This window comes from Plasmodium vivax, chromosome 10 (genome assembly GCF_000002415.2).
Source record: "Plasmodium vivax chromosome 10, whole genome shotgun sequence".
In the NCBI taxonomy this organism is placed as follows: domain Eukaryota; phylum Apicomplexa; class Aconoidasida; order Haemosporida; family Plasmodiidae; genus Plasmodium; species Plasmodium vivax.
Genome location: NC_009915.1, coordinates 622,922 through 644,627, shown reverse-complemented (window position 1 = coordinate 644,627; position 21,706 = coordinate 622,922). Strand labels below are relative to the sequence as shown.

The following is a 21,706-nucleotide window of genomic DNA, read 5'->3' as shown; positions in this document are numbered from 1 at the left end:
TTTTATCTCTTTTTTTTTTTTTTTTCACAATATGCGCATTATCACAAAAAAAAAAAAAAAAAAGGGGAGGGGACACTATGAATCAGCTAGAATGTGTGCATGAGCATGTACACACATGTGATGACTAATTCGTACGTATGGAACAGCTAAGTGAACTATGCCTATATATATGCACCCCCAGGGTTATGTAAACCTGCTGGCGCGAAGGGGATACTTGGGGAGATAAACACATGCAACTATAACGCATCATTTATATGTGCACACTAGGAGGCGAATTATTTACACTACGCACGAACGTGTACAGTCGAGGCCCTATGCAGTAGTCTTTTCTAACAAGACAAATGTACTCACTGCCTGATCTGGTCAGCATGTTTTTTTCATCATCCGTGGTGATGAAACGAAGGAGAGTAACGCATGTCTTTTAGAGAGTGCCGCTCATATCACTACAATGGTGCAGCACGTAACTGACGTCGGCATGGGGAGAGGGCGGGTATCCCTCACGTATGCTTCTCAACATGTACGAACGTACGGAAAATCACTCCAGGTGAGCTAGGACCAAGCGGAATGACGCGTTCATCGGGCGCGCGTCCTGCCGGAACACTATATGTTGCACGAACTCAAAAAAAAAAAAAAAAATAAATAAATAAATAAATACACTCCTATGGGAAAAGAAAAAAAATTCGCGTACGATACGCTTCACTATATTTACACTATGCAGACCACTCCGTGGTGACACTACACAGCGGGTGGGGCGAGAAAGCTCATCTGTTCGTGCCGTTGTGTAAACACACATAACGCACACATAACACACGCTTTAGGGGGCATATACAACGCAACTACTTATGAGTGAATTTGTTCCACTACAAAAATTGCTACTCAGCACAGGGGGTGTTACAACGCGTGCACATGTGCGTATCTCCACACACGTGCTTAGGCAACTTTACACAACAATGAATGGAAAAAAAAAAAAAAAAAATTGAATGGCAAAACGTGGGCACTTGTGCCTACCAACATATGCTACACGCGTGGTGCACATGCACACGCAGGAGGAGTAACGAAGGTGTATGTCTTTTCCCCCCCCCCTGCTTCTTAAATCCACGTAAGGAATGTAAAAGGAGTGAACACGCAGGGGGGGAAAGCAACTTAAAACGGTTCGTATCACTGGTTATCTTTGCAAACAAAAAAAAGAAAAAAAAAAAAACGAAATGGCAGTATAAAAAGGCAAGGCAAATAATAAAGGGGTAAAAAAAAAAAAAATTATCCTTATACATTCAACTTAACATGTACATATTTTCGTACACCAAAAAAAAAGAAAAAAAAAAAAAAAAAAAAGAAGCATAAACTGCTAATCTGCTAATCTGTCAAACATACAATGAGGTGAAAACGAAAAGGAACGCACAATAACAGGGTTTCTTCATGTGTGCAAAACGCAAAATCATCGATGTGAAAAACAAATGAACAATATAATTCCAAAAATGTTACTCACATTTTATTTTCCAGGTAACCACATTTGCTTATTTGCAAAGGGTGAATAAAAAAAAAAAAAAAAAAAAAAAAAAAGAAAAAAAAAAAAAGTGTATACTTCGTATCAGTCGTGTGTACTTATGTAAACGTGTGAACCTTATGCAATCCTACGAACACACACACGCAAACACATATGTACAATCGCGTGCATCACACAGCAAGCGTGCTACTAGTGTTACATACGCGCGTGCGGAAGGGATCACGCTATCCCTGATTGCTTCTTTGCCTGGCACACTGGCAAAAATGTTCACTCGTTGTTCGTGTTCACTGCTTATGGAACAGTTCGCTCTTTTTCTCTGTTTCTGTATGTCCCTCAGTGTAATTTTTTCTTATCACTATTTATTTGCACATACAAAAAAAAAAAAAAAAAAAATACACGTGCGAACAAATGGGCAAATACAAAAGTGTTCGTATGCACAGAAAAGGTTTGCTTGTATTTATTTTAAGTACACATGGATGCTCACGCCTTCGCGTGCTGCATATACACTGAGCGATGTGTAGCACTCAGTTTAGCATCTACCACTCGTGAACGAAATTCGTTCGTTCCTGGTTTTGAACAAAAAAAGTTATCCTTCAAAAAGGCGATATGACCAAGGGGGGAGAAAAAAAGGGAAAACAGGAAAAATAGCAAAAATGGCAAAGCGATGGAAAAATGGCGAACGATGGAAAAATAACGAACGATGGGAAAATGGCGAAACGATGGAAAAAATGGCAAAGCGAAGGAAAAAATAACAAAACTATGGAAAAAATTGCAAAACGATGGAAAAAAATAACAAAATGATGGAAAAAATAACAAAATGATGGGAAAAAATAACAAAGTGATGGGGAAAAAAAAAGCAAAACGAAAGAAAAGGAAGTCAAAAAAAAAAAAAAAAAAAACGATACCTGATGAATTTCGTAAAAATGAATTACTTCACATACTAGTGTCTTAAGAATTTTTCTTTTTTTTTCGTTAGCTTTTCGATACCTTTTCGTTACTTTTTCGTTTTTTTTTTTCTTATTTTTCTTACATTCTTGTTTTTCCTATTTTTGTCTTTGCTTTTTTCTTGTGTATGTTTCTCAGCTCGTGCGGGGCGCATACATATCACATGCGCGCGCTCATGTACGCATATGCACAGCTACATACGCATCCATGCAGGTATGTACATACATACGGGGCGGGACGCATGTACGTACACGTGTACATATATATACGCGCATGTGCCAGGCACTACGTATGTACACATGTGCGCTGCGCGCGTTTATTCTTGTTTTTCTGCATGTATGTATTGCGTGCACGCATACACGTGACACACCGTACGTTTGGTCGAGCAGCTAGAAAAAAAAACAAAAGGGAAAGGAAATAGCAAAACAATAGGGCAAACAAAAGGGAAAACAAAAAAGAAAGCAAAAAATGTAAAACGTGAAATGCGACATGTAAAATGAGCAAACGAATGAACAACCGCGAACGCTTCTTCCCAAACTTGCATAACCAAAATGGCGTAAAACTACAAGTGTTAGAGGGAAAGAAAAAAATATGAGGAAAAAAACACATGTCAACAAGGTGAAGAAAAGGAAAAAATTGGCATAACACATAACATACGTTAGTCACCTTACATGCTAACGTTATTTTTTCTTTTTCTTTTTTTCCGTTCTGTCATGAAACTCATCTGTAAGGATGTAATGTGCGCATAGTAGAAAAAAGTTCACGTGAAAAAGGGAAATTTTTTTTAATTTTTTGCGCATACACGCATTACACATATGGATATGCGTATAACCGCGCGAGTGTACACGTGAAGGAGGCGCGCTGTGCTGCATATATGTACGTTTGTACATTTGTACATGTATACACGTTTACGTATACACATACGTACGCGTGCACGCTGCATACATGCCGACATGCGTAGTCGCACGCACGTGGCAGATTTAAAAAAAACGTGTAAAGGGAAAAGGAAAAGCGCGGCCTACCGGAAGAGGTGCTTTTCTTTTCGTGTGCATGAGTTAAAAAAAAAAATGTATATATAAAACGTCGGAATTGTTTGATGCGAAGAGGGTTGCACGCACGTCAGCAATATTGGGGACTCCCAGGCGGGGCGAAACGGAAGGCGCAAAAAGGGAAAAAAAAGGGAAAAAAAAAAGGGATGGAAAAATGGGAAAAAACGGGAATAAGAGAAAAAGGGCACTATTTGAAGTTCCATATGGGCACATTTTTATAACAAAAAAAGCACATACAAGAGCACGTAAAAATGTACGTAACTATCTATGTATAAATACATGCCTGTATGCATATGCGTACATATTCTTACATATAAGCAAATAAGCCACTTGGCCGACGCGTGGAAAATAAGCAGATGCGTATGGGGCTATTATGCGAGCGAGCACGTGCCCTCGCCGAGCTTGCCCCCTTTTTTTGCAGTTCGATCGGCTATTACATATTATTGCGCGCGGCGGTTACTCTGCAAGTTCCACTCTTTGGGATTTTTTTTCCGTTCGATCGTTTTGCCATTTCCGTGCGCAGATTTGCATCAAGCCTCAGCGCGAGCATGTGTCTCTAAGGCACACGCACAGAACAGATCAAACTAACTCCCAGTTTGGAGGAAAATATGCATTTTCTCACATTTTTGCAGCAATTTTGTTTTATTTAATTTTTTTTTTTTCCAGTTAGCTATTTTAGCCATTAATACCGATATAGTCACTTTTTTCTGAACTGTTCAGGCGATTTGTAAAAAAAAAGGAAAAAAAAAAAAAATTCTCAAAATGGCTATTAAGCCCTAAATTAGCAAAGAAGCCGCTTCGCATGGTTATTATAAACGACATGCTTCACAATAATAGTGAATAAAAAGGAGGGAACAAATAGGAAAATGCTTAACGATGTATGCTCCTCTCTGTACATAAGCAAAGGAAGCAGTTCAGCCGAATAGGCATACCACTTTGGCGAAGCGGGTGTTCCACCAAATCGCGCATATGCAGCATGCGCAATTGTTAGAAGTGCGTTCTGTCTGGCCAGCATAAGCTGTGTTTATTGCGGTTTTCTTTTGCAAGGAACGCCCCTCTGTGTGTATTAATCCAATTCTCCATTTCGAAGCGGCGAAGCGTGGATTGTTTTTGCAAAGGAACGGGCATGTACACGTACACGTATTTTATATTTGTGCCCATTTGTGTCCATTCATTTCTATTATCTCTGTTTATGTGCTTACGTGTGTGGATGGCGCGTATGCACCTCCACGGGAATTTAATCGCAACTTGTGGCAACTGAATGTGTCGAATTTTTGGCAGGACAAATGTGCTCTCTGTGCGGCAGCATTATTTACGAGGAAGTTTCCTTTAACTGAAAAGGAGATTCAAATGAGGGCTAATTTGTTCACAATATTGGCAAAATGCACGCTGCGTAATATATCGAAAGGGTTAGTGTTTCCCCGATGGAATTTTCTTCTCTTAAAATTTTTCTGTAAATTAATTTTCCCTTGTCCGTTAACCCCTTTGTTTTGAAGCCACTTGAGCAGGCAAGACTACAACGCGTAGCAACCTCCTAAGTTTGAAGATCTCTCGAGGCACACAAAAAGTAAGAACGGTGCTCCTCTTACACGAATAGTTCCCCCATAATCTGCATTCCGAAAGGGGAAGACAAATAATGCGTGCTCGCAACCGATCCGCATGCTCAGAAAGGGATGAAATTTAAAAAGGGATACTTACTACTATCTTTTAAAAGGCACATCATCAAAGGTTTTTCTTCCTACGAGAGTTATAGTTTTTCCACGTGGGTTGAAGCGATTTATTAAAACGTTTCCTCATGGCTGCACCAATCAAGCGGGGCACCAAATCGGGAAAAAACGCCCCCCAACCCAACGCATGCACTGCAATTAAATTTCGTGCGTCGTGTCTGCTCCGATATGTTCCCTCACCGTCTCTTCCACTTGGGAAGGTGCACATGACAGAACCGCTTAACCATGTGGTGAAGCTTATAAGAGCCGCTTTTTTGTGGGCGCGTCACTCCCCCTTTTGCCCTCGTGAGATGTTTTTTCTCCCAATGCGCACTCCACACTGGTGGCGGAACGATAGCAACTTGGGGGAAAAGAAAAATAATGTTTTTTTTTTTTTTTTTTTTTTTTTAAATTTAAAAAAAAATGGTACACTTTTGCGTTTTCCTGTTATACCTCTTAACACTGTGTGCGTTTGTATAAAAATGGGAATAGATAAAAAAAAAAAAAAAAAAAATCACACACCTGATAGGCACATGATCAGAAAATTGCATGCAAGCAGTTGGCGCATTCATCGTACAGACACGAACAAAATGAAAAGGCAGAAAGAAAGAGTCCATCGAGGAATCTCTCCCCCCCTCTTGCCATCCGTCCATGTCCCTATTTCCGAAAAAAAAAAAACTGCACAAGGAATTATATATCACTGCCTGTCGTCATGTTGTTTCCGCACTCCTGTGAATGCACATCTCTGTTCTCCTTAACAGCATCGGCTCATGACACATCAGATGGGTGCAGTTTCCTACCAAACTATAATGCGCAGCACCTCACCCATGGGAGGACCCCCCTCTTTAATCCTCTGTTTTGCCAACCAGCTTGGTCTTCTTGGCACCTCTCAACAAACCAGTTCTTCTAGCCGCAATGAGACCGACCTTCTGTCCAGCAGGCGCGCTTCTCGAAACGGTAGAAGGATGACCAATGTGTTGGTGATTACCACCACCATGAGGATGGTCAACTGGGTTCATAGCAACACCTCTCACCTTAGGCCAGCAGTTACGTTTAACTCTGTACTTGTGGTGAGCAACACCAGCCTTCAAAATTGGCTTATCGATTCTTCCCCCTGCACCCACAACACCAACCATAGCTCTGGCTCTAGCATCAATCGTTTTTTTCGCACCAGAGGGTAGACGAACTTTGGTTTTCTTCCCATCCTCAGACTGACCAACAACTGTAGCGTAACATCCAGATGCTTTCACTAACGTTCCCCTATTTCCTGTGCGGTGCTCTAAATTGCATATTAAAGTACCTTCAGGCATTTTTCCGATGGGTAAAATGTTCCCAACGGATAGTGGAGCTTTAATACCACAGGAAATGTACTGACCGGTGAACATGCCTTCTGTGGCTACCATCAATTCTTCCTTCTTTCCATATTTCTCTGTTTTTTTAAAAACGATTTTTGCCAAGGGGGCTCCTCTTCCTGGGTCATGGATGATGTCCTTGATAAGTCCCTTAATGTACCCCTTCTTTTCGCAGAAGTCCAGGTGGCGCAGCTTGGCGGCTCCCTTTCGGTGGTGGTTGTGGGACTTGAAAATCGAGCCCCTTCCTTTCCTCTGGCCTGCACGGTGGGGGGGGAGCGGCGCGATTAGCGTGATGAGCTTGTTACGCGTGCGTAGCAAGCGTGGTACAATAACCGCGCGGAATGTCACGCGGGGCAGCGGCGGCGTGCAGGCGTGCGCCACATAATCGCACAGGCATACGCCCCGCCCTCCGCGCGAAAAAAGAAGCAAACACGCGTATGTGCTTCTCCCTTTTTCTAATCCCCCTGTGGGGGAAATACGTACCTCTTATAACTCTTCCCATTTTGAAAAATCTCTTCTCGAATTATAAGCCGTTTGGGGGGGGGTTCCCTAATTGTGGGGCTTTGAGCGAGCTACACTTGGTAAATTTCGCGGAGGAAATATATCCTACTCAGATTTGGCCCTGAAAAAGGAGTTAACTTACATTCACGCGCAAAGTCGTCGCAGCGTTTGACCAACTTTTTTCGTTCTTTCTTTTGGATGGTTTTATGCTGACCGTGCGGAGTGTTAACCTTTTTACTTTGCTAGCTTTTTCGCAACGCTTTTTTTTTTTTTTTTTTTTTTTTTTCCAGCTATTTTTTGGGGGTCATTAAAAAGGATTTTTTTTTCCCATTAAAATGGATTTTTTTTTTTTTTTTCCCGCACTATGGAAGAGTGACCGGTAGCATATGGTATGCATCTCACATGCGCATAATTGTTGTGTATGCTATACTGACCATGGCGCATTCCGTGCGTACGATTTGTTATGCGGTGAAGGTATAAAGTGAACGAAAAAAATGGGCATATAAGTTGGCAGTAGCACGCTGCTTCTTTTCTGGCCGGTGCGCGCGTTCAAGCGGCACGTACGTTACATTATATATATATATACATACGCGTTGTATACGCGCGGGGGTAGCCAGTGCGGGCCGCCCAACAAGGGGTGATTTAAGAGGTTACCCCTAAGTACATATGCGTATTCGCGCGGGGCTACGACGGGGCACGCAAAAATGGGGCTCTCCCAACTTGCCCCTATGCATACAGAAAAACAGTGAGGGGGGGGCCCTCTCTGCCCACTCCGAGAAGCCAACCCGTTCTTTTCGCGACTCCCCCAATGTGACCCCTATTTTGGTGCTCTCACTTCCCTGTTGGGGAAAGAAAAGAACAAATTGGCAAAAAATTTAAAAGCGAAAAAAAGGGGATTTACTCGAAGCAGCTGTATGAAGAAAATGCCCAGCGGCGCGTCACAAAACGTAAAAAAAAAAAAATAAAAATAAATAAATAAAAAAGTAAAAAAATTGTAAAATAAAAAAAAAAAAGCGAATTTCCCAAATGGAAACATAAAACTGTCAAAGCGACAGCGCCAACGCGTGAGAATACACAGGTTTCCTGTGCAACGACAAATTGGCAAAAAAACACATTTTTTTTTATTTTCCTTTTTTGTGCAAATATGCGAAACGCTGTAAACGAAGGATGGTGATGGAGGGGGAACAGAAAAAGATGGATGCATACCATCTGATTTGTGGAAAAGGGGAAACCGTTCAAATTAGCCATTTTGTGTTGCCCAACACGATTGTGTGGTTGGCGGAAAAAAGGTAACCTCCCTATTTGTCGTCATGACTGCATTATTTGATTCGGTCCCCTCCACCCAGGGGAGAAAAAAATGTAGCATTTTCCCATAAATATAACCCCCCCCGAATGCGTTAAAAACGGTTTAGGGTCCCCCTCACGAGGAAAGATTCTCTTGGGGCTGCCAAATTGGGCGATTTCCAAAGTGTGCCCCAATCGAGGTGCCCCCTTTATTAGTCGCTCCGCCTGGACGGGCGGATGAACAAACTGTCGTTTTATGAATATAAAAGGTTAAAAGAGCTTCTTTTTTTTTTTTTTTCTTATCTCCTTGGAATTAAAAACTGTTGCAAGTGTTGGGTTAAAAAAAAAAAAAGGAAAGATAAAACGTGCATAGACTTGTACACCCATACCTCAAAATGGATGATAAAATGTGCGCGTGGGGACGGGGGGGAACGCTTCCCCAAGTGGCTCTCATTTGGACCCATTCCGATGGCACGCAGTCACGGTAGATGCAGCTTCCGTACCGCTTTGCATAGCCGGATTGGGCTCCCTCTTCTCTTCTTCTATGGCAAAGTCAGCATGGCGCACATGGGCGCACTAAGGGAGGGGGTCTCTCCTATCACTTCAATAGGCTTTCAACCCCCCCTCCACATTTCTTTTTTTTTTTGCGGCAATGCAACCCATAAACCACTTAACAGTCTGGCACGTCGATCTCCCCAGAGTCAATCATCTCCTGGACGGTGGTTGGCTTCTTCCCATCGACGGTACAACCAATGGAGTTACAAGTGCCTAGAATTTCTTTTACAGTCCCTTTGAATTCTTTGGCCCTCGATTTATCCTTCATAATTCTTGCAATAGAGTACACTTGATCAATTTTTAAATTTCCATTGTGTTTAATATTTTTCACTTTCTTCCTATCCCTAGGAGCTTCATTCAATTCCTTTAGCACCAGCGAGGCTGACGTTGGCACCACTTCTATCTTCGCTTGCCTATTTTGTATGGTTAGTTTTACGCAAATTTTTAGCCCCTTCCATGACTGCGTTTCTTTCGCTATATCATCACCGATTTTTTTGGGGGACAATCCAAGGGGACCTAGCTTGGGGGACAGCACTGAAGAGGCTCCCACTTCGCCTCCGACCTGTCGGATGTAGACTGCGCGTAGGGGGGAAGGGAAACGAAAAAATGATGACTCATCCGGTTGGTACGTTCACGGAAGGGTGATGATAACAGCAGGTGTAGGGGGGACTACAAAATGAAGCGTGGCGTGAACAAGCCAGGAGTAATGCCCCCACGGCGATGGACCTCTACAGGCTGGAGAAGCTCATATGATGGGGTCCCCCAAATGGGAACCCCCTCACGGTAATAATAGCTCTCCTTCCCCAAACCAATTTTTTTATCACTCGAAAATAAGCGCTTCTCTGCCACTTCCACTTTTAGGGGGACCCCACCCAATGTCACAAGCATGATCATGTACATATACATATGTAAAATCATTTCCCCCCAAAAAAGGAATTCAAATGAAGCCACTCTCGCCATGCAAAGAGGTGAAATGAATCAACAACAGAGAGGGGGTGGGGGGGAATACCTCCCCCCCGTGATGGTAGGCCCCTATGCGGATTAAAAAAACAGCAGAAAAAAATCATTACCATATTTTATCTCGTTGGGATCTGGTCTTTTGGCCATTTTTGACTTTCGCGTTTGCTAAGAGGGAGTTTGCTCCAATTTGCGGGTGAGTTGTTCTTCCGAAGCGGGGGGTTCGCAGTTCAGTCGTTCGCGCGTTGGTAATTTTGTAATTCTGTAATTTTGTGTATTTATTTTTATTTTATTTTATTATTTTTTTTTTATTTTATTTTTTTTTTTATTTATTTTTTTTTTTCCGCCGACTCGGCCAGCACTCGGGAGGAACGATTAAACGGCGACGCGCACTGAGTGGATGAAGCATTTTGCAAAGGGGCATCTTCGCAGTTGGCGTGCTCGTTGCGCTAATCACGGCCCATCACGCTGGTCACGCTCGTCCTGCTGGTCCCGTTTTTCCCCTCTTCCGTGCGCTTCGCCGGGTGCTTGCTAAGCTCGTTCACTTTATCGCGTCGCCCTCCGACGAGCCAACCCCGCATAGGCAGTGGCGTCATTGCGCAATGTCGGCAGGAGGGCATATATACATTCAACTCGGCTTCCCTCCCCAAGGTGCAATATACATACGTGCGTACTTACATAAGCATACGTTTGTACTGTTCTGTTCACCCCCCACGGGGGCGGAGTCGCCTTGCTTCCTAACTGCTAACGATCTCAGCGTGCAGATCTGCCCCTCGGGGGTTGCCCTTCCCCGCGCGAAACTTTAAAAATATCGCATACAGAGGTATGCACGATGTACCCACCAGGAGGTATAGCAGCGAAACGGGGAAGAGGCCATGGAAGGGAGAAAATTGCCCCAGTTGTTACTATAAAATGTACGGCAAAAAAAAAGCGGTAAAAACGAAAAAATGGAGGAATTTTCCTTTTTTTTCCTTTTTTTTTTTTTCTTCCTTTCCGACGCAGATGCTGCGATCCGCAGCAGTATAGTCTCCCCCACGGGCGGTCCCCACTCTGTGCACATCAAACTGCTTATCATTTTAGCGACCGTGGTGTAGCCATCCACTTCGTATGTTCTCACGTGTTCATTAAGTTGGCATGTGCGTGTGCCCCTTCTCGTGGGGGTCAGGTCATTCCGAAGGGCCCGCTCAGGTGAAGGCCCACCAGCATGAGATGTACCAGCGAGCGGTCCAGCACGCCACCTCTCACGGGGGAGCAGCAAAAATAGAAAAAATAAAATAAAATAAATTAAAAAAAAAGTAACTCGGCCAAGAACTGGAGACGTGCCCCTAGGGATGCAAACCGGTGATCTCGTGGTTCGGCTCCCCCTCCACAGGCGCGAAGCGGTCAAGTGAGAGGACGCCCCTAACTTTCCGCGGAGGGTACCTATACCGGGCCCTGAATACCTCCGCGCAGTTGCTTAAAATGTGGTCCAACATATGGCGCACAAATTTCCTCTCCGTGTTTGACATGCACACCTCTGTATGCACCGCCCCATCGGCCAAGTGCACACCTCGCAGCTTCCTAACCAAGCGAACAAATTTTAGCCCATTCGAAAGGCCCAACTGGGCAAAGTTATTCTTTATGTGGAAGAGAATGCTCTCGAGGCTGTCATAGTGGTAGTAGTGACTGTGCAGGGCGCTCTCCAGGATTCGCAACTCGTCTTCCACCCGGACGTCCGTATTTTGGCTCTTGTAAAGGTGAAATAAGCTGCGCAAGGTGGGCTTCACCACGGGTAGGCACTCTTCAGATAGTTTCTCCACGGAAAGACCCTCCTCAGATAGGCTCTCCTCAGATAGACCCTCCTCAGATAGACCCTCCTCAGAGAGTCTCTCCACATGGGAATCGCTCCCCCCTTGAGGGACCCCCGCCCCATCAAACAGGAAGGAGCTAACCCTAAAGAGACTTAGGATGAAACTTTTCACTTGTCTTGGGGAGTAGGCCAGTTGAGTCCTCTCTACAAATTGGATCGCCTTGCTATAAATTACCCACCGCTCATCAAAGGGCAAAACACGCCCGTAGATGGAGAAGAGGCAAAAAAAGGTGCACATCTCCTTGTGGGTGAGATCAAACTGGTTGCGCACGATGAGGTGGAAGAGCTTCCTGAGGCAGTCATCCGAGAGGGAAACTTCTCTACACCTCCATCGTTTAATCCTCTTTACCTTCCATCTGTAAAAATGATACGAACGCAGGAAAAGCACCACGTCGGAGGATGTGCAGAACTCCCCATTGTGCACCACCTCCCCGATGAGCTTGCCAAGAAGGGCTGGCTCAAAATAGCTGTTCTTTATAAACATCCTAAACAAGAGGATGGCATCATTTATCCTTAGGTGACTCCAAAAATGGTAAAGGCTATCATTCAGGGAGCCTCGCAGTAGGTAGTACTCAATCCGTTTGAGGACGCTTTTTTTTTTTCTCTTTTTTTTTTCATCTTTTATTTTTTGCAAAGCATATAACAACCGAATGATTCCACTGGGCCCAAACTCCGGGAGAAGAACCACCGCTTTGTTAAGCTGCTCATCCACTTGGTCAAATAATTTACTCCTTCCGATTGTCTCCTTCGTGGAGGTGCCTCCCCCTTTGTTCCTCTCCACCTTCTTCATGTGCCTACTTGTCACTCTCCTTCGCGCTGACCCCCCCTGGGTGTACCTCCCCACCAGGGCCATATGCTCACACACATTTTCCAGGTGCTTCAATAAGTGGGTACAATTTATTCTGTTTAGGGTTACACTCGGGAGGAGGTTCCGGATCAGACGAATCGGCAGACCCTTCATTTCGTAGGAGGGTCGATAGAATGACTGGGCGAGGTAAACCGCCACAAATGGGGAGAAGTGCGAAGGGTGCGCGTGCACATGCGTATTAGCGCAATAGTTGGTAGTCCCTCACGAAGGGGGAGACGGAGAGGTAGACGGGGAGGGACGCCTCTTCCGGTGGGGTGTAATAATTTTTGAAGTGGGCCTGTCCCTCCCATTGAGCCCTACTGCTATACCCTCCACCGCGTATGAGGCAACAAACCAAGGGGTAATAAAAAAGGGGAGGCACATTACATACGGAAAAATGACGCGCAATGAAAACAACGCCAAAAAGGGTCCCCCTCACTTGATCATGTAGAGGGGCATTTTTAGCGGTACGATTTACATTTTAGAGGGCGGGCGCAGACCCAGTTAGGGGCGAATCCAAACTGCTTTCCCTCCACCCCCCAAGAAGAGGTTAGCAAAAATAAAGGGAAGGCTCCAAATTGTGCAGGCGCTTCTCCGAAACGGCTCCAAAAATAACCCCCAATGTGGCTCCGAAAAAAGGCACAAAGAGGACGCAAACGTAGCGGAAAAAATGACTGCGGCATAAGTTGCACAAAAGGCAATGCACCGCGCGCAACTCCTCGCCTGGCCGGGGGCCAAATCGATAAAGTGCACGTTCGTTGCGCACGAGGTTTCCCCTCGCCAACCCATGCAGATGCCGCGAATGTTAGAAGCCTTGGCGAAGTGGCTCCTTATTGGGGGAAGAACACCCCTCCAAAAATGAAAAAAAGAAGACAAATATGCACAAGGCAACAAAAGGGAGCGTGCCTCCCCAAACGTAACGGGTTAGGCACCAAGTGTAAAATCACTCCGCAATTTTTCTAAACGCAGGGGCAAAATTCAATTGCAAAACCGCATAGGGAGTTGTAACCCCCCCTCTCCTCCGCGGCAACCCTTCGTCGGAGCTATTTTGACATGCCCACTCGGTGGTCACCCGCCTCCCCTCCTCGAAAAATGCAAACTGGAAATCTTCACTTGCCCCAACATTCCGCACCTCACCCACCGGCCATTTCTACAAAATTTAATCATCCCGTCGGAGGTGAGGGCCACCAAAAAGTTGCTCTCGTTAAAATCAAAGTCGTTTATGTTGCCTCCTCCCCCCTTGCTGCTGTCACTGTGAAGCATCCAATTCTTCCGCTCCGTGTGGTAGATGTAGAAATAATTCTTCTCGTCCAGAACCCACAGGCGATCACTTCTGTCAAAGGCTAAAGATTTCAACTTCGCTATTCCGTAGGCCTTTTTTTCCTGCACCCATTCGTATTTGTCCCATTTTTGTAAATCGCCCCGGAGGTTTATTGCCCACATTTTGTTCCTCCCACTTATGGCCATTTTTAAAAAGAGAGCTTCCCTATGGGTGTCTATTTTTTGGAAGCACCTATTGCTCATCAGAAAACCTGGCTTGAAATCTGTATTGATGCAAAGGATGTGTCCCTTTTTGTCTGTGCAGAGGGACACGAAATATTCGTAGAGGATGTTTATTTTCCTCCACTGATATCCATCCCAGGTGTACACTCCTCCTGAATGGCTCACTCCCAGCATGTTTTCAAATAATGGCAGTCCTTGTTGGCTACCTGTTTTTTGCAGCACCATCTTTTTGTGCTTTCTTAATGTTGGGCGGTTTTTCTGGTTGGCCTTGCCCAAGTCGCCATGCTTGGTTGAGCTTCCCCTCAAGGGAATGGGAATATCCCCTGGCTTCCTCCCCCCCGTCTTCTCCAGCTTCTTCAGCCTCTCCAACTTCTCCTCCCTCTCCAACTTCTCCTCCCTCTCCAACTGCTCCATCTCCGAATGGGGCTTCCCACCTCTCGCCAACGACTGAGTGTTTCTTCTCTCCACCATTTGGAAGGACTTGATTTTCTCTGTGCTCATGAACCTCTCGGCTATTTTCAATATCTGCGTCTTGGCCCTGATCATATTTAGTTTCCTTTCCGCATTTATCTTTCGCGCCTTATTGTACGGGGCGAATGAAGAATAGGTCACATTTTTGTCCACTTTCATGCTGAAGGCTTTCTTGGGCCCCCCCCCTTTCAAGGCTGCTTGGAGATTTTCTGTGTGCAGCTTTTTCAGCTTTGGACTTGCGCGTCTGTAGCTGCTGCTCAGCGTGTGCGTCGTGGCTAGCCGCTGGAACACGGACACTTTTTTGGTTGCCCCTTTTGCCGCTCCCTTCGGCTTGTCTGCCGATTGTTCGTCACCCGAGTTGGCCCCCGCATCTGTGTTGCCACCCCCATCTGTATTGCGGTCATCATCTGCGCTGCTTTCATCGCCTTCGTTTTTTCCTCCCTCCAGCGTCGCGCCCATTTTCGAGGTTTCCCCGTTAAGCGACCCCTCCGAAGCGCCGCTGCTGCTCCCCCCCACACCTGCGCGTTTGGAGCTCACTTGTTCCAAGGTACTTCCATCCAAAGAGCTGATTTTTTTTTTAAGGGATGACTTTAATCTTGGCGCATTTTCACTTGTCTGTCTTTCCTCATCAGGTGGATCATCTCGCTTGTGTCTTTCCCCTTGCACGTCTGTGTGCAACTCCTTTTTGAGCGAAGTGTTCGACTTTTTTATGGCAACGCTGCCGTCACTCAATTTGCCAGTCGATCCGAGAATAACCACCGTTTTGCTCTTTACGTATTGCATGGCTGATTAATCTGACACTCACGGGGTTAATTTTACGGAGGTGGGAGAAGCAGACCTGAACATGTGTCAAACGGATGTCACAAAATGGTGGTCCCCTTTTTTTTTTTTTTTGTCGCCATCCAACGGGCGACCTGCTTACCGCTGCACGTGGTTATACAAATGCGCATGTACGTAGTGCAAAAGAGGAGAAATTAAAACAACATAAAAATAGAAATCGTGAACATGCGGTTAAATGGAATTCCCCTCAAAATGGCCAACTTGAACCATCAAGCAGTCTCCATTAAAATGAAAAATCACAGTTTCGCGAAAATAATGAAGTAATTAATTATATTTTGTTTATTTAATTGGGTCAAAGTTGAAGCAACATCGTCGAAAAGACTTTTTTTTATGAACAGCCATACGAAAAAAAAAAAAAAAAAAAAAAAAAAAAAAAAATAATAACAAAAAATGGCTAGCTACTTGGTGGCTGCATTAATAGGGGAAATTTTATAAATTCGGAGATGTATGCAGATTAGCATATTGACTCGAGGCATATATAGGTATAAGAACATACGTACTAGTGAATGTTCTCCAGGGGGGCCACTTCCAGACAGATTAATCCATCCCCTTTTGATGCAGAAAAATGGGAACATTTGCAGGTGTCACGCAAAAAACGGCTAACTTGAAAAGGTGAAGGGAGCGAAAAAGACAATTCATATTCTTTTTTCTTGCAACTGTTGCGGCTAAATCTGGGACCAAACATCCTTTCCAATAGAGGGTACCATTTGGGTCATTTTTTCCAAATTGAAGCAGCCACTGTAGCAGTTTTTCCACCGTAGTGTCGTCATGCATTTGTCTTATGTGTAACACTGGGTATGCGCGCGTGTGCTTGTGTGTGTTTTTGTGTATGTTCAGGGGGGGCCTTTTTTTTCTTTTTTTTTTTTTTCCATCAGGTCACAGGGGGTAGCATTCTGGCTCTCGCGAGGGGCTGTATGTAATGCCGAAATCACCGCTTGGCGTGTAAATTGGGCGTATAATAATTTAAAAAAAATTACATACAACTGGTTTTGCTTTGCTATGTTTGGTTCGCCGCACTCTATTTCGCCGCACCTATTTCGCTATATCCTACTTTGCCATATCCTACTTTGCTATATCTTATTTATAAATAATTTTTAAAAAAAATTATAAAACAGTCCATGCAGTGCGCGGCAACTCGTCCCTGTGGTGTGGGCGCGCGTGAAGGCAACATACGTTCACACGAGTGAAGGCAGCATATACGTTCACACGAGTGATGGAAGCATACGTTAACACGCGTGATGGAAGCATACATTCACACGCGTACATGCAAACATACGCATATGCTCATGTGTACATGCGCATGTGTCCCACTATGCGCACATGTACACACAGCGTAGGGGGAGGGGAACACATAAATATGTAGGTGGGTGGCTAAAAAAAAAAAAAATAATAATAAAAAATAAAATAAAATGAAATGAAAGCAATCATGCACCTCGACTGGGAAGTGACCTGAGGGACGGGGTACACACGTCTATACACGTACACCCCCACGTGTGCAGATATAGCGTGCCTGCTAAATTGCGTTATGAAGAGGATAAACCTTAAAATAATGCTAAAGGGGGAGAAACACCTAATTTAAGATAAGCACGCGAGTGGGATGAATCATAAGGGAAAACTTCCTCATTCTTCCTCATCCTTCCTCATTCCGCGCGCATGTAAAAAGTACATACAAGGACGGGCGCATGGGCACAAATACACCCATGGCCATGCACACCGAGACATTTAGCATGAAAATACACAAATATGTAAGTCGATACGCACCGTTGTTCCAGTGGGAAAAGCTCGTTCACATCCACCCACATAATACAAACGATTAGTGTCTTCTCTTATGGGACCACGAGGAGGATCTAGAATCTGACCTAGAGTGAGATCTAGATCCCGATTTTGATGCGGATCTGTTATTTTTTCTCCTATCTTGGTAAGACAGGCTTCTAGAGTAGCTTCTTTTCTTATCATATGCGTCTCTTCTTCTATCCATGCTTCTACTTCTGCTGCTGCTGGACGTTCTACTTCTACTTCTACTCCTGCTTCTGCTTCCACTTCTGCTTCTGCTTCGGCTTCTGCTCCTGCTGTAGCTTCTGCTACTGTAGCTTCTACTTCTGGTGTATGACCGTTTATCGCTCCTGGAGTAGCTCCTGCTGGAATAGCTCCTATTCCTGCTGCCGTATCTGCCGTACCCTCCATCTTCCCGGTGCCACGATGTCTTTTTCTGTCTGATTGTTATTTTGGATTTTTCACCTTCATGGGACCTAAAGGTAGATCCGTTAAATTTTTCAATCGCTTCGAGCATATCTTCCTTGTGGAAAAAGGACACTTCTCCTAGGCCGTTTTTAAAAACATCTGCGTGGCCGCACTCTCCTGCTTCTCTCAGGTGGTCCTTCAAATCTTGCCAGCTGCCTGAGAGCGGCAGTCCGCTGACCTGCACGTGGGGGGTGAAGAAGCGAGGCGGTGAATTGCGGCGCGTTGAGCGGTGAAGTGTAGCAGCAGTGGCTGCAGTGGCAACCGTGACCGCATGGGCAGCATGGGCACTGCCGCTGAACGCGCAAAAATGGAGGCGCGTAAAAAGCAAGTGTTACACGTTGGCGATGCTTAAACGGGCACTCGCTTCATCTCCTTGGTGCATTACCTCAACGACGTATCTGCCTCTCCTGGATTTCATTCCCCTGCCCATCATCCCTCTACCCCCTCTGGAGCTGTACTTCCCATTATCCCTGGCGTTAAAAGGAACTTCCACCCTTAACTTATTCCCCCCAAAGTCACACCCGTCTTTTTCTTTTATCGCATCCGCTGCATCCCTCGCGTCTTCAAATTCGATGAAGGCAAAGGCAGCACCTGACACGGTCTTCTTCACATCGCACTTTAGTATCGTTCCGTATTTTCTAAATTCATTTTCTACGTCCCTTGGCGTTACGTGGGACGGCAGGTTCCCCACGTAGATGCGCGAAATGCTCTCACGCATGGACATTTTCGCGACTCCTTTTGCCGGCGTTAAGCAGAGTTCGCCTTGTACGCAGTTAGCGTGGGGGCAGGAGCGTCGAGTTTGCCTCGGGTGGTTGGCGATCTGGGCACTCCGCGCTGCGTTCACGCTGCGTTCACGTTGCGTTCGGGTTATCTTCCGAAATGATATCCCTTTTCCTTCCGAAATGCTATCCCCTTCCCTTCTGCGTTTTGCCTGCCCCCTGCTGCGCCTTCAGCCGTGCCGGGAAGCCCACTTGGCCAATCACCACGCAGCTTTGCAAACGTGCGCGCGGGGAAGCGGCAGGCAAGTAACCAGTTACGCGCGCACGTATCGAGTACAGCTCTCACCGTCAAGGGTACGGCACCAGCGCGCTCTCTTTCTTTCTTCCTTCCTTTCTCCCTCTCCCTCTCGCGTATGCGCCTACCGCAAACTACCGCAAGCGCAACGTTGTAGCTTCTGAAAACTGGCGAACTGCAGCTAGCGGTTGGCCGCAAAGGCACATAGGGGTAAGTCCGCTCTACTACGTTTTTTCGACGTCAGTTGGGGGGAAAAAAAAACAGATGTATGCAATTCGTTTTTAAAACTTCAAAAGGAATTCTGATTTGGTAAAAGGGGCGTGAATAAATGGCAAGTGCTCATAATTCTCCTCTTTTTTTGTTCCGTCGCGTTTGTACTTGGTATTTTGGCGTTCCGCTTACTGCGTTCCGCTTATTGCGTTTTGTATGTTTTCGCTCCGCTTATGCTTTCGCTTATCGCTTTGGCTTATCGCTTTCGCTTATTGCTTTCGTTTTTTCGTTTTCCGCTTCTTTTCGCTTTTTTGCGTTTCCTTTTTCGCTCTTCTTTTTTTCTTTTTTTTCTTTTTTTCTTTCTTTCCTTTTTCCTCCTCCTTTGACTACTCGGCTGACACCGAATCGCCCCTGGTCATTTTTATTTGTAGTTCCCTCTTTTTATAGCAGGTCGAAAAGAAGGAGCAACAGTTCGTACTGCGCATGTGTTTTTTTTTTTTTTACAATCCTGCTGTCATGTAAGCCAGCTCTTTGGCAAGCCTAGCTTGGCTTGGTGCGTATGGCAAATGGATCATACCCGCGGGCACTCTCTCGTCGAATTCGCGCCGGCATGTCAGAGCATCCATCCGCATACCTTGGGGTCCCAGCCTTTTTCGTAAACGCGTCCCTAAAATTGCTACGTTCAATTTGGGGGTGGGTGGGGTAAAAAAAAAAAAAAAAAAAAAAAAAAGATAAGCAAAAACTACATGGAGATAAACGCGTACTCATAAAGAGTAGCACGCACAACAATTTTTTTTTCGAATGCGTCGCCCCTCTGCTGCCCCTTCCCAAGGAGAACACTTCTTACCTACCTCGAACTCTCACAGCGGGGAATACGCAGGGGGAGGAAAATTAACATCAGCAGGCAGGCGAGCAGTTCCGCAGTAGGCACATGCGGGTATATACCATCCAGTTGCGACTACCTTTGCCTTTCCATATACTTTTACGCGTCGTGCATCTTACATTACAGGGGGAGGGGCAATTAAGCGAACCATACACGGTCGTATCGTTTGGACGTTTACATGGCATGTGCGTCGTGCCAGCTTGGGGATTCCCTTGACCCTCATCAGGTAAAATTGAGGCGTATAGTCAAGTGCGGACGCGTCCCTTTTTTTTTTCTTCTTTTTTTTTTATCTTTTTTGCCGTAGTGGGACACCAATCGTTTGGGGGAAAAATGCACATCCTGCGGAACGCGTCGTGGATAAGCGAAATTCTGCAGGCACGTACGCTCCGCACGCAGGTCATTGGAAACGCTCCCCCGTTACCCCGGAGTGGCTGACCACATGCAGTCAACGTGGTGCACAATTGGTAAACACACATAGGGTTAAGCAACCCCCCACTGAGAAAGCATCACTGTATGATAGCGCACCTGATGAGCAAAGTACCATCGAGCGTATGTCCCCTTCACTTGTCTTGGAGTTCCCCGCAAAGCACACACGAAAATGGGGAAGGCAACCGTACTTAAGGTGCATATATGTATGTACATACGATTGACTGTGCCTGAGCAGGGATTGAGAGCCGTTTGTAAAAAATCTACATGACACCTCGCCGGGGTGAGAGGGGAACATTGCCATCTGTGGGGAGTAGCGCTTCTGCCCCACAAGTACTATCCCAACGGTGCGCCCAATTTTTTGGAAGAAATGCACCGCACGTGGTTCCCACCAGGTTGGCTAACATACGGAAAAGGGAAGGGAAGGGAAGGGAAGGGAAAAAAAAAAAAGAAAAATTACCGACATGGTTCATTCGTAAGTTTGCGCCCGCCTGTGTAGACCCCCGCACGCGCTGACGAATTGGTTGCGAACTGGTGGCCCGCTGCATTCTCATGACCTCGACGCGGTCTGGCTGTTCCCCCCCCCTCACTTGGGAGAGGCAAAACGGTTCGACACGCAAATGCACCGCAGCCAGCACGCCAACCTGCCTTTACGATCGGCCAACCTGTTTGAGACGACCCCTTCCAGTTTTACGCTGCTAGTTAGCAACTAGTGTAGACAGTAGGGATCACCTGCGTGCGTACAAGTGGAAGGGGGTGGAGGAGGAAGAAGACCCGAAATGACCACTCGGGTTAATCTCCCCTTATACACATTATGCTCTACTGGGAGGGCCATCCACCAGAACGGCATAATGGGGTGCACCCCTATAGGTGCATGTTGGGTTGGCCCTTCTCCGGTTGACATCCTGGGTAATGCTCAGGGGGTCTAACTGATCTGCTAGTGAGCGGCCATTTTGGAGGAGACCCCTCCCAAGCGATGCACAACGCTGTTCCTTTCCTGCTTACCATACATGGGAAGGCAAAATGGGTGGAACGAAAATGTGGTTGCCTTGACCTCCATCTCGAGGAAGAAATGGGCCAACATGTGCGTTCAAGTGTAACACGCTGTAGTGATCTCTCCAGTGGAGAGCTGGCAAGGACCACTCGTCTTTTTTTTCCTCTCCCTCTTTCTCTCTCCTTTTTTTAAACCCTTCTGGGGTTATCATCACCCAAAAGGCTTGTCTCGTGTGTGTGGTGCTGAATCTGCCATGGTGTCCGCTCATGTGGGGGAGGTTCTTCCACCATCGAAAGAGATACACTTTGCAAGGTACACCTCTCAGTGACAGATGCGGCGAGAAAAAACCCCTACGTTCGCACAGACATGCAAGTGTGCCCATATGCGTGCACACGTGTGTATGCTCATCTGCGCTGTGCATTCCCATGTGGAGACGCTTGGTGGGTTTGCAGCCCTCTCACGCGCTCGCACAGGGGAAGCGCTATACGCAAGTGACCCACTCAACGTGAGGGGATGTCCGAGACACGCAGCTAATGCAGCAGGTGAGAGTGAGGGAAAAAAAAAAAAAAAAAAAA

The 21,706-nt window shown here is 45.8% G+C and overlaps 5 protein-coding genes across 5 annotated transcripts; all 5 read right to left on the bottom strand.

Annotated features, from left to right (window-relative positions):
* Nucleotides 1-5,854: 5,854 nt before the first annotated feature.
* On the bottom strand, nt 5,855-7,363 carry PVX_080405 (60S ribosomal protein L8, putative). Its single transcript, XM_001613739.1, has 2 exons — nt 7,040-7,363; nt 5,855-6,813 (listed from the first exon to the last, which is right to left on the bottom strand). The coding sequence occupies exons 1-2, from the start codon at nt 7,056-7,058 to the stop codon at nt 6,050-6,052; spliced, it is 783 nt and encodes a 260-aa protein (XP_001613789.1). The 5' UTR covers nt 7,059-7,363; the 3' UTR covers nt 5,855-6,049.
* A 1,192-nt stretch (nt 7,364-8,555) lies between these two features.
* On the bottom strand, nt 8,556-10,206 carry PVX_080400 (60S ribosomal protein L12, putative). Its single transcript, XM_001613738.1, has 2 exons — nt 9,967-10,206; nt 8,556-9,472 (listed from the first exon to the last, which is right to left on the bottom strand). Exons 1-2 carry the CDS (start codon nt 10,001-10,003, stop codon nt 9,012-9,014), a joined length of 498 nt encoding a protein of 165 aa, XP_001613788.1. The 5' UTR covers nt 10,004-10,206; the 3' UTR covers nt 8,556-9,011.
* A 528-nt stretch (nt 10,207-10,734) lies between these two features.
* On the bottom strand, nt 10,735-12,663 carry PVX_080395 (hypothetical protein, conserved; the record flags this gene model as incomplete). The annotated part of the gene is made up of 1 exon (XM_001613737.1): nt 10,735-12,663. One exon carries the CDS (start codon nt 12,661-12,663, stop codon nt 11,179-11,181), a length of 1,485 nt encoding a protein of 494 aa, XP_001613787.1. The 3' UTR covers nt 10,735-11,178.
* Nucleotides 12,664-13,617: 954 nt separating this feature from the next.
* Nucleotides 13,618-15,306, bottom strand: PVX_080390 (hypothetical protein, conserved; the record flags this gene model as incomplete). Its single annotated transcript, XM_001613736.1, has 1 exon — nt 13,618-15,306. One exon carries the CDS (start codon nt 15,304-15,306, stop codon nt 13,618-13,620), a length of 1,689 nt encoding a protein of 562 aa, XP_001613786.1.
* Nucleotides 15,307-16,419: 1,113 nt separating this feature from the next.
* PVX_080385 (splicing factor, arginine/serine-rich 1, putative) lies at nt 16,420-18,328 on the bottom strand (the record flags this gene model as incomplete). Its single annotated transcript, XM_001613735.1, has 2 exons — nt 16,420-17,782; nt 17,990-18,328. The coding sequence occupies 2 exons, from the start codon at nt 18,326-18,328 to the stop codon at nt 17,177-17,179; spliced, it is 945 nt and encodes a 314-aa protein (XP_001613785.1). The 3' UTR covers nt 16,420-17,176.
* Between the last annotated feature and the right edge of the window lie 3,378 nt (nt 18,329-21,706).

Bases quoted from the DNA above. Each gene is read 5' to 3' on its own strand.
- PVX_080400 (XM_001613738.1), bottom strand. From the start codon at position 10,003: ATGGCCAAAAGACCAGATCCCAACGAGATAAAATATG. The intron at 9,473-9,966 runs GTAATGATTTTT...CCCTACGCGCAG, and splicing joins TCCCAACGAGATAAAATATG to TCTACATCCGACAGGTCGGA.